At 48.0% G+C, this 12,633-nt stretch overlaps 1 protein-coding gene across 1 annotated transcript in view; it reads left to right on the forward strand.

Moving 5' to 3' along the window:
* Positions 1-1,501: 1,501 nt before the first annotated feature.
* SYNJ2BP (synaptojanin 2 binding protein) overlaps positions 1,502-12,633 on the forward strand; it is a 31,108-nt gene continuing 19,976 nt past the window's right edge. Inside the window, exon 1 of the mRNA XM_063947290.1 lies at positions 1,502-1,735. Within this exon, the coding sequence (XP_063803360.1) occupies positions 1,555-1,735 (181 nt within the window). The 5' untranslated portion in view covers positions 1,502-1,554. The remainder of the gene's footprint in view (positions 1,736-12,633) is intronic.

The raw sequence follows: 12,633 nt of genomic DNA on the forward strand, positions 1-12,633 counted from the left end.
GCTGAATTTGTAGCACAATTCAGCTTGAGCATTCTGCGGCTGGATTGCCGCATCCTAAATCAGTAAAAGCCCATTCCACGAGGAAAGTGGGCTCATCTTGGGCGGCTGCCCGAGGGGTCTCGGCTTTACAATTTTGCCGAGCTGCAACTTGGTCAGGAGCAAACACGTTTGCTAAATTCTTCAAAATTGATACCCTGGCTGAGGAGGACCTGGAGTTCTCTCATTCGGTGCTGCAGAGTCATCCGCACTCTCCCGCCCGTTTGGGAGCTTTGGTATAATCCCCATTGTCCTTACGGAGTCCCCAGCATCCACTAGGACGTCAGAGAAAATAAGATTTTACTCACCGGTAAATCTATTTCTCGTAGTCAGTAGTGGATGCTGGGCGCCCATCCCAAGTGCGGATTGTCTGCAATACTTGTATGTAGTTATTGCCTAACTAAAGGGTTATTGTTGAGCTATCTGTTGAGAGGCTCAGTTATATTTCATACTGTTAACTGGGTATAGTATCACGAGTTATACGGTGTGATTGGTGTGGCTGGTATGAGTCTTACCCGGGATTCAAAATCCTTCCTTATTGTGTCAGCTCTTCCGGGCACAGTATCCTGAGGTCTGGAGGAGGGTCATAGTGGGAGGAGCCAGTGCACACCAGATAGTACCTAATCTTTCTTTTAGAGTGTCCAGTCTCCTGCGGGGTCCGTCTATTCCCCATGGTCCTTGCGGATTTCCCAGCATCCACTACGGACTACGAGAAATAGATTTACCGGTGAGTAAAATCTTATTATTATTATTTGCGTGTCTGCGGGAAGGGGGCGGGGCTAAAATGATGCGATTTGCATCATTTTAACCCCTTCTCCACCCGACGGACCCGCGAATACGGGAGATTTTCTCTCCATCCTGCTCGCATCACTAGGGTGCGAGCAGGATGTGGGAGACCTGCCCACTCTTCCGGGGGTGCAGGGGGCTACCCCAAAAAACGGGAGCCTCCCGCAGCTTTCGGGAGAGTAGGTAAGTATGAGTTATTTTGATTTAAGTTACCTGTGCTCAAGCATAAATATCTCTAAAACCGTGACTGTCTGTGTGCCTTGAGGACTGAGGTTGGGAACACCGCCTGCCCTAGCTCATTATTTTTGTAATACAATATTGACACTACATTCTAACTAGCCTAAACACCATTTAGTGCATTAGGATTAGTAAAATACATAAACCTTCTGACTACAATATTTGCTTCCTCCCATTGATGGTCAGACTGGACAGGTTACCATAACAACGCCTGCATGCTACTACCAGTAAAACTGGGTTTACTGTAATTTACTGTAATGTTTTGGGTAACTACAAGTCAGCTTTAAATAACAAGCACCAACCAACCAGACAGCAAGAGCTCACTTGTCTCTTTCCACCCCACCCCCCCAGCTCCCTGCCAGGACAGAGCAGTACTGACTGCGCACTGACGTCACCTACCGCCTTGCTGCCGCTAAGAACTACACGTCCCGTCATGCCTTGCGCTCTCCTCCCCCCCACCTGCGGCCTGCTGCAGAGAGAACTACACGTCCCGTCATGCCCCGCGCTCTCCTGCCCACGTGGGGGCCGCCTGGCTGCTTCTGCAGAAACAGAAAGTGCTCGGGCAGCGTTTCACCTTCAGCCCTTGGTGAGACCTGCAGGGGGGGCGAGGAAGCAGCAATGAGCGCAGGATCCCAGGCTGCAGTGGAGGAGATCGAGCTCATCAGAGGGCCCTCAGGTACCTAGCCGGCAGAACAGCAGCCAGTCCCCTAGTCCTGGCTCGGGGCAGCCCGGACGTGTCATGGGATTGTGCAGGCCCTGGGGTAATCCGGCATCTGCAGGGATGCACAGTATCACTAGTAACCATGGGGGGGTCACTCCCAGCCACACTCTATGCCCCCGGGATCTGCACTGTATTTCAGTATGCACACTCCTCTGCAACTTGCCGGCAGCATTCATCACACATTGCTGCCATGTACTAATGATAGTGACTAGTGCGCTGCGCTGCAACAATGTCTGCCCTATTGTAATACTTTCTGCTCTGCATTGCTGCTGTATATATGAAGGGTGAGTATGCTGCTGTGCTAGCAGTGCAAGGTCTGCATTATACAGTACATGCTATTAAATAATGCATCCATTCTCATATTTGGTAGCGGTACGCAGTTATACAGCCGACATTTATAATGTAATGTCGACAGAATGTCAAAAGTTATGATGTGGACACAGTGTCATCATATGAGCTGTCGACACAGTAGAAACATCAGGGTTAGGGGCACGTTACAAATGAACCGTCAACATTGCGACCCTCTTATCGTGATCGACATGTACTGTCTACATAACAGTGTCGGCATTGTCATGTCGACATGAATATGAACATAGGTACTGTTGACCCAATACCGAACCCGTTTTCACTGTTTGAGAATTGCATATCTTTGTCTTGTGCTGTTTATGGATCTTTACCAGCTGTTCCCAAACATTCTTGAATCACGGGGCCCTGGAGTGTCTGCATATGTTCAAAGCACCCCTAGTCTAAACGTTTCTTATACCCCTTTCACATCGCACAAATAACCCGGTATCGACACGGCATGTTGCTGTGTCGAAACGGGTCAGTGTGCGATGTGAAAGCACTTTGGCCGAATTAGCGGGTCGCCTGACCCGGTAATTCAACCCGGTAAAAAAGAAGGGTTATTACCGGGTTGAATACCGGGTCAGACGCAGTGTAAATGGGAGCCGTTTCGATGCGACACGGCTCCCATTCACAGCATAGGGAGAGGCGGCGCAGGAGATGAGCTTATCTCCCAGCGCCGCCTTCACCCCTGCTGCTGCTGCGCCCCCCCCCCCCCCCCCCCCTGCTGCTATGGCAACCGACCCGGTATATTGCCGGGTCGGAAAGCCACCAAAGTAGAGCAAATGCCGGATCCCACACGGTAAGGACACGTTTCTCTTACCGGGTGGGATCCGGCATTTGCGATCTGAAAGCGGTATTACTGATAACTAAATTTACATTATTTTTTTTTTTTATTTAATTGTGCTTACCTGTCCCCCTTTGGGTCCGTTTTGTCATGGTGTACAGTTCTAATGGTTCACATATTTTATGATTGACAGCCACCAGCACTGTTTTGGTCCCTCACCACCAACCTGAGGCAGCTCAGAAAGTATCTCATGGCACCCCACACCCGCCCACCATGAATGTATGTAATGACCAATGTATACACACACACACATAGGATCTGTTATCCGGATTAGAGCTTTCTGGATAGGGCGCATAGTAATCGTCTGGTGCACCAGGCATACATCTGCAAGATTACATTTCATGTCTTTTTTTTGGCACTGATATTTCACACCAGGTTTCAGGGTCCAGCAGCGCTGCTACCTGTACAGTACACGCTATTAGCCTGCTACCTTCCATAGCCACTGCCCCAGTGTGGTTCTGCTGGCCATCTTGGAAGGAAATCTGGGCTTTGCAATGAGATTGCGGTTTATGGTTGTCCCTCCCGTTCACGCCCCATCTGCACCTGTTTTACATTTATTGGCACGTTAAGTACAGTAGATTTGTCCATTCTATACTACAGGAAAGGACAAAACTGCAGGAGGATCGGATTTATCAAGCAGTCCCCAGGGCTGTGGTTAATGGAAGGAGCATGCTATAAACGTGTCTAGTAGGCAGTAGGGCAGCTTTGATTCTGGCCTTGTCTCAAGCTAGAACCAGTTCAACTTCCCTGTACGTTTTACAGGCGCACAATAACATGATAATGTGTCACTAAAAAATCGCATACATTTTTTCTCTAACGTCCTAGTGGATGCTGGGAACTCCGTAAGGACCATGGGGAATAGCGGGCTCCGAAGGAGGCTGGGCACTCTAGAAAGATCTTAGACTACCTGGTGTGCACTGGCTCCTCCCACTATGACCCTCCTCCAAGCCTCAGTTAGATTTCGTGCCCGGCCGAGGTTGGATGCACACTAGGGGCTCTCCTGAGCTCTTAGAAAGTTATAGTCTTAGAATTTGTTCTTTTCAGTGAGACCTGCTGGCAACAGGCTCACTGCAGCGAGGGACTAAGGGGAGAAGAAGCGAACTCGCCTGCTTGCAGCCGGATTGGGCTTCTTAGGCTACTGGACACCATTAGCTCCAGAGGGATCGACCGCAGGCCCAGCCTTGATGTTCGGTCCCGGAGCCGCGCCGCCGTCCCCCTTACAGAGCCAGAAGCAAGAAGATGGTCCGGAAAATCGGCGGCATGAAGACATCAGTCTTCACCAAGGTAGCGCACAGCACTGCAGCTGTGCGCCATTGCTCCTCTCACACACTTCATACTCCGGTCACTGAGGGTGCAGGGCGCTGGGGGGGGGCGCCCTGAGGCAGCAATAAAAACACCTTGGCTGGCAAAAATACCTCAATATATAGCCCCAGGGGCTATATATGAGGTAAATACCCCTGCCAGAAGTCCATAAAAAACGGGAGAATAGGCCGCGAAAAAGGGGCGGAGCCTATCTCCTCAGCACACTGGCGCCATTTTCCCTCACAGCTCCGTTGGAGGGAAGCTCCCTGGCTCTCCCCTGCAGTCTACAAGGGTTAAAAAAAGAGAGAGGGGGCACTAAATTTAGGCGCAGTATACATTATATATATATAGATATAAAGCTATAGGGGACATAACTCAGTTAGTCCCTGCAGTATATAGCGCTCTGGTGTGTGCTGGCATACTCTCACTCTGTCCCCCCAAAAGGGCTTTTGTGGGTCCTGTCCTCGTTTAGAGCATTCCCTGTGTGTCTGCGGTGTGTCGGTACGGCTGTGTCGACATGTTGAATGAGGAGGCTTATATGGTGACGGAACAGAGGCCGATATATGTGATGTCGCCCCCTGTGGGGCCGACACCAGAGTGGATAGAGAGGTAAAAGGTATTAACCGACAGTGTCAACTCCTTACATAAAAGGGTGGATGACGTAACAGCTGTGGGACAGCCGGCTTCGCAGCCCGCGCCTGCCCAGGCGTCTCAAAGGCCATCAGGGGCTCAAAAACGCCCGCTCTCTCAGATGGCAGACACAGATGTCGACACGGAGTCTGACTCCAGTGTCGACAAGGTGGAGACATATACACAATCCAATCCGTGACTTGATCCCGGCAATAAAAAATGTGTTATACATTTCTGACTTTAACCTCTATAAATGGGTTTTAGGTTTGGGGAGAAAAAACAGGCAGTGTTTTGTTCCCCCATCAGATGAATAAATGAAGTGTGTGAAAAGCGTGGGTTCCCCCGTTAAGAAACTGGTAATTATAAAAAGTTACTGATGGCGTACCCTTTCCCGCCAGGAGGATAAGTTACGCTGGGAGATATCCCCTAGGGTGGATAAGGCGCTCACACGTTTGTCAAAAAAGGTGGCACTGCCGTCTTAGGATACGGCCACTTTAATAGGTACCTGTTGATAAAAAAAAAAAAAAAAAAAAAAACAGGAGGCTATCCTGAAGTCTGTATTTACACACTCAGGTACTAGACTGAGACCTGCAGATAGTGCTGCTGCAGCGTGGTTGGTGACCCTGTCAAACAGGGATAATAGTTGGCAAACATAAAAACATATTAAAGACGTTGTCTTATATATGGGAGATGCACAGAGGGATATTTTGCCGGCTGGCATCCAAAATAAATGTAATGTCCATTCTGTCAGGAGGGTATTAGAGACCTGTCACTGGACAGGTGATGCGGACTTAAAAAGCGCATAGAGAGCCTTATAAGAGTGAGGAATTATTTGGGGATGGTCTCTGGGACCTCGTATCCACAGCAACTGCTGGGAAGAAATAATTTTACCTCAGGTTTCCTCACAGAAAAAGGTACAGTCCTTTCGGCTTCAGAAAAGCAAGCGGGTCAAATGGCGCTTCCTTTCTGTACAGAGACAAGGGTAGAGGGAAAAAGCTGCACCAGTCAGCCTGTTCCCAGAATCAAGATTCTTCCCCCGCCTCCTGTGAGTACACACCATGACGCGGGTGCTCCACAGGTGTAGCCAGGTACGGTGGGGGGCCGCCTCAAAAATTTCAGCAATTAGTGGGCTCGCTCACAGGTGGATCCCTGTTTCTTCCAAGTAGTAATTTCAGGGGTACAAGCTGGAATTAGAGAAGTCTCCTCCCAGCCGTTTCCTAAAATATGCCTTGCTGACAACTCCCTCAAGCAGGGAGGCTGTGCTAGAGGCAATTAATAAGCGGTATTCCCAGCAGGTAATACTCAAGGTGCCCCTACTTCAACAAGGACGGGGTTACTATTCCACACGGGTTGGGGTACCGAAACCGCATGGTTCGGTGTGACCCATTTTATATTTAAAATCCTTGAACATAAAAAAAAAAATTCAAGTTCAAGATGGAATCGCTCAGGGCGGTTATTGCAAGCCTGGACGAGGGGGATTACATGGTATCCCGGGACATCAAGGATGCTTTCCTGCATGTCCCCATTTACCATCCTCGCCAGGAGTACCTCAGATTTGTGGTACAGGATTACCATTACCAAGTCCAGACACTGCCGTTTGGAATGTACATGGCACCGAGGGTGTTTTATCGAAGGTAATGGCCGAAATGATGATACTCCTTCAAAAAAAAGGGAGTTGTAATTATCCCGTAATTGGACAATCTCGTTATAAGGGCGAGGTCCAAGGAGCAGTTGGTAGTCGGGGTAGCACTATTTTGGAAAGTGCTACAACAGCATAGGTGGATTCTAAACAGTCCAAAGTCACAGCTGGTTCCTATGACACGTCTACTGTTCCTGGGGATGGTTCTGGACATAAACCAGAAATAGTGTTTCTCCCGGAGGAGAAAGCCAAGGAGTTGTCATCTCTAGTCAGAGACCTCCTGAAACCAAAATAGGTAGCGGTGCATCATTGCACGCGAGTCCTGGGAAAAATGGTAGCTTCTTACGAAGCAATCCCATTAGGCAGGTTCCATACAAGAACTTTTCAGAGGGACCTGTTGGACAAGTGGTCCGGATCGCATCTTCCGATGCATAGGCTGATAACCCTGTCTCCAAGGACCAGGGTATCTCTACTGTGGTGGCTGCAGAGTGCCCATCTTCAAGAGGGCCGCAGGTTCGGCATACAGGACTAGGTCCTAGTGACCATGGATTCCAGCCTTTGAGGCTGGGGGGCAGTCACATAGGGAAGAAACTTCCAGGGACTTTGGTCAAGTCAGGTTATTTCCCTACACATAAATATTCTGGATCTGAGGGCCATTTACAATGCCCTGAGGCCAGCAAGGCCTCTGCTTCAAAACCAGCCGGTACTGATCCAATCAGACAACATCACGGCAGTCGCCCATGTAATCAACGGGGCGGCACAAGAAGCAGGATGGCGATGGCAGAAGCCACAAGGATTCTCCGATAGGCGGAAAATCATGTGTTAGCACTGTCAGCAGTGTTCATTCCCGGAGTGGACAACTGGGAAGCAGATCTTCTCAACAGACACGACCTCCACCCGGGAAAATGGGGACTTCCTCCAGAAGTCTTCCAATAGGATTGTACACCATTGGGAAAGGCCACAGGTGGACATGATGGCGTCCCGCCTTAACAAAAAGCTATAAAAGATATTGCTCCAGGTCAAGGGACCCTCAGGCGATAGCTATGGACGCTCTGGTAACACCGTGGGTGTACCAGTCGGTTTAGGTGTTCTCCCCTCTGCCTCTCATACCAAAGGTACTGAGAATAATAAGAAGGCGAGGAGTAAGAACGATACTCGTGGATGGCCAAGAAGAGCTTGGTACCCAGAACTTCAAGAATTTATATCAGAGGACCCATGGCCTCTGCCACTCAGTCAGGACCTGCGGCAGCAGGGGCCCTGTCTGTTCCAAGACTTACCGCGGCTGCGTTTGACGGCATGGCGGTTGAACGCCGGATCCTGAAGGAAAAGGGTATTCCGGAGGAAGTAATTCCTACGCTTACTAAAGCCAGGAAAGAGGTTACAGCAACTCATTATCACCGCATATGGCGAAAATATGTTGCATGGTGTGAGGCCGAAAGGGCCCCAACAGAGGAATTTCAACTAGGTCGATTTCTGCATTTCCTGCAAGCAGGAGTGACTATGGGCCTTAAATTGGGTTCCATTAAGGTACAGATCTCGGCTCTGTCGATTTTCTTTCAAAAAAGAACTAGCTTCAGTACCTGAAGTTCAGACATTTATAAAAGGAGTGCTGCATAGTCAGCCCCCGTTTGTGCCTCCTGTGGCACCTTGGGATCTCAACGTGGTGTTGAGTTTTCTTAAAATCACTTTGGTTTGAACCACTAAAAACCGTGGATCTGAAATATCTCACATGGAAGGTGGTTATGTTATTGGCCTTGGCTTCTGCCAGGCGAGTATCAGAATTGGCGGCTTTGTCTTGTAAAAGCCCTTATTTGATTTTCCATATGGATAGGGCAGAATTGAGGACTCGTCCCCAGTTTCTCCCTAAGGTGGTGTCAGCGTTTCACCTGAACCAGTCTATTGTGGTGCCTGCGGCTACTAAGGATTTGGAGGACTCCAAGTTGCTAGACGTTGTCAGGGCCCTGAAAATATATGTTTCCAGGACGGCTGGAGTCAGAAAATCTGACTCGCTGTTTATCCTATATGCACCCAACAAGCTGGGTGCTCCTGCTTCTAAGCAGACTATTGCTCGTTGGATTTGTAGTACAATTCAGCTTGCACATACTGTGGCAGGCCTGCCACAGCCAAAATCTGTCAATGCCCATTCCACAAGGAAGGTGGGCTCATCTTGGGCGGCTGCCCGAGGGGTCTCGGCTTTACAACTTTGCCGAGCAGCTACTTGGTCAGGGGCAAACACGTTTGCAAAATTCTACAAATTTGATACCCTGGCTGAGGAGGACCTGGAGTTCTCTCATTCGGTGCTGCAGAGTCATCCGCACTCTCCCGCCCGTTTGGGAGCTTTGGTATAATCCCCATGGTCCTTACGGAGTTCCCAGCATCCACTAGGACGTTAGAGAAAATAAGAATTTACTCACCGGTAATTCTATTTCTCGTAGTCCGTAGTGGATGCTGGGCGCCCATCCCAAGTGCGGTTTATCTGCATTACTTGTACATAGTTATTGTTAACTAAATCGGGTTATTGTTGAGCCATCTGTTGAGAGGCTCTATTGTTTCATACTGTTAACTGTGTTTCATATCACGAGTTGTACGGTGTGATTGGTGTGGCTGGTATGAGTCTTACCCGGGATTCAAAATCCTTCCTTATTGTGTACGCTCGTCCGGGCACGGTACCTAACTGAGGCTTGGAGGAGGGTCATAGTGGGAGGAGCCAGTGCACACCAGGTAGTCTAAGATCTTTCTAGAGTGCCCAGCCTCCTTCGGAGCCCGCTATTCCCCATGGTCCTTACGGAGTTCCCAGCATCCACTACGGACTACGAGAAATAGAATTACCGGTGAGTAAATTCTTATTTTATTAGATCCATAAAAGTATGTCTTCACAATGACGCACCTGCTCTCTTTCTATTAAAGTAGTTGTTAATAGAAAGCTGATGCTGTAAACTTGATATTTAAACAGCACATGGGTAATGAATGGGGGATGGGAGGTTTGGTGGTAGCCATAGAGGTATATTCAATTGGCGTCGGATCCATTCCGACATGCATCTCTCGGAATGGATCCGACAATGCCTATTCAAATCTCATCTCAATTCGACTTTTTCAAGTCGAATTGAGATGAGGGACGCAGAGGAGGGGGGGGGGGGGGGGGGCGGAGCCGCGGGGACAGCCGCCGGCAGACGGAGGAGATCAGCGCTACAGTAGCGCTGCAGGAGTATGTCACACAGCCGCCAGACCTCACAGCAGTGTCCACCCGGCTCCAGCAAGCATGACCTCACTTGCTGGAGCCGGGTGGAAGCTGCCGTGAGCGGTGCGGCTGTGTGACATCCTGCTGTAGCGCTTCTCTCCCCTGTATGCCCGCAGCTGTCCCCCGTCTCCCTGCGCCCCCCCTCTCCTCCTCTGGGTCCCACATCTCAGTCCGACATTTTTTTATGTCGGACTGAGATGGTTGAAACGGGGGCCAAAAACGAAATTTGTACGCTAAGGTTGAAGATATGTCTAGGTTTTATGTAGGATTATGTGTCCATTGTCCAAACTGCAATCAATTTAAGAAAAATGTCCGAAAAGTGTCTATGGCAGTGATTCCTAAACTTTTTCGCGCTACGGCACCCTAGAGCAGGCATGTCCAAACTGCGGCGCTCCAGCTTTTGTGAAATTACACATCCCAGCATGCCCTGACACAGTTTTGAGAGAATGCTAAAACTGTGTCAGGGCATGCTGGGATGTGTAGTTTCTCAACAACTGGACGGCCGCAGTTTGGACATGCCTGCCCTAGAGTATCAGAATATTTTTCACAGCACCCCTAGGCCAAAAGTTTCTTAATCAGAAATTCAGAAAAAAAAATATTACATTTAGTAAATTGTGTTTTTATATGTCATCCTTACGTTCATTTATGTGGCGAGGGACAAGATTTTGCTTCTGTTTGTCTGCACATGTTATGACTGGCAGCCACCGGCACTGGTTTTGCCTATTACACTGACCATAAATAATTTAAATTGGTCCTGGACCACCAACCCAGGGCACCCCTGCAAGTGTCCAGAGGCACCCCAGGGTGCCACGGCACACAGTTTGAGAACCACTGGTCTATAGTATAATTTGTTCCTATAGAGGCAAAAAAAATGATCTCTCTCTCTCTCTCTCTCTCTCTCTCTCTCTCTCTATCTATATATTGCTGGGTGTGTATGTACAGTATCAGTCAAAAGTTTGACCTCACCTCATTCAGTGGTTTTTATTTATTTTTATTTTCTACATTGCAGATTAATACTGAAGACATCAAAACTATGAAAGAACACATATGGAATTATGTTGTAAATATAAAAGTGTTAAACAAATCAAAATATGTTTTATATTTTAGATACCTCAAAGTATCCCCCTTTTGCTTTGATGACCGCTTTGCACACTCTTGGCATTCTCTCAATCAGCTTCATGATGGAGTCTCCTGGAATAGTTTTCCAACAGTCTTGAAGGAGTTCCCAGAGGTGCAGAGCACTTGTTGGCTGCTTTTCCTTCACTCTGCGGTCCAACTCATCCCAAACCTTCTCAATTGGATTTAGGTCTGGTGATTGTGAAGGCCAGGTCATCTGACGCAGCACTCCATCACTTTCCTTCTTGGTCAAGTATCCCTTACATAGCCTGGAGGTGTGTTTGGGGTCATTGTCTTGTTGAAAAACAAATTATGGTCCCAGTAAGCGCAAACCAGATGGGATGGCATGGCACTGCAGAATGCTGTGGTAGCCATGCTGGTTAAGTGCACCTTGAATTTTGAATAAATCACCGACAGTGTCACCAGCAAAGTACCCCCACACCATCACACCTCCTCCTCCATGCTTCACAGTGGGAACCACACATGCAGAAACTATCAACTCACCTTCTCTGCGTCTCACAAAGACACTGCGATTGGAACAAAAAATCTCAAATTTGGAGTCATCAGACCAAAGTACAGATTTCCACTGGTCTAATGTCCATTCCTTGTGTTTCTTGGCCCAAACAATTCTCTTCTTGTTCATCCTCAGTAGTGACTTCTTTGCAGCAATTTGACAATGAAGGCCTGATTCATGCAGTCTCCTCTGAATAGTTGATGTTGAGACTTGTCTGCTTCTTGAACGCTGAAGAATTTATGTAGGCTCTAATCTGAGGTGCTGGTAACTCTAATGAATTTATCCTCTGCAGCAGAGATTACTTTTGGTCTTCCTTTCCTGGGGCGGTCCTCATGAGAGCCAGTTTCATCATAGCGTTTGATGGTTTTTGCAACTGCACTTGAGGATACATTCAAAGTTCTTGAAACTTTCCGTATCGACTGACCTTCATGTCTTAAAGTAATGATGGACTGTCGTTTCTCTTTTTCGAGTTGAGTGGTTCGTGCCATAATGTGGATTACAACAGTAATCAAATAGGGGTGTCCACTGTGTACTAACCCTACCTCTGCACAACACAGCTGATGGTCTCAAAAACATTAAGAAGGCAAGTAATTCCACAGATTGACTCTTGACAAGGCACACCTGTCAATTCAAAACCATTCCAGGAGACTACCTCATGAAGCTGATTGAGAGAATGCCAAGCGTGTGCAAAGCTGTCATCAAAGCAAAAGGGGGCTACTTTGAGGAATCTAAAATCTAAAACATATTTTGATTTGTTTAACACTATTTTTGTTTACAACATAATTCCATGTGTTCTTTCATAGTTTTGATGTCTTCAGTATTAATCTACAATGTAGAAAATAATTAAAATAAATAAAAACCATTGAATGAGAAGGTGTCCAAACTTTTGACTGCTACTGTATATATATATATATATATATATATATATGTGTGTGTGTATATTTATTTTGCTCCTCACCTCTGTGGTACTGCCACTGGTGTGTGTCCATTGGAGCTCCTTTCAGGACACAGTCTCCCCCCCCCCCCTATGTACGCTCCACACACCACCATGTACTGCCCGTATATAGACTGCACCCATTATCTTTAATATTTTGCACCCCCAACCATATACTGCCACTGTATACACACTGCACCCCCATAACCCTCTATATGGTGCCCCCTACATACAGGGGACCCACTCCTCCATATACAGCCACCCCATATACATCATACGCCGCACCCCCTT

The sequence above is a fragment of the Pseudophryne corroboree genome, chromosome 12, assembly GCF_028390025.1.
Source record: "Pseudophryne corroboree isolate aPseCor3 chromosome 12, aPseCor3.hap2, whole genome shotgun sequence".
Lineage (NCBI taxonomy): Eukaryota > Metazoa > Chordata > Amphibia > Anura > Myobatrachidae > Pseudophryne > Pseudophryne corroboree.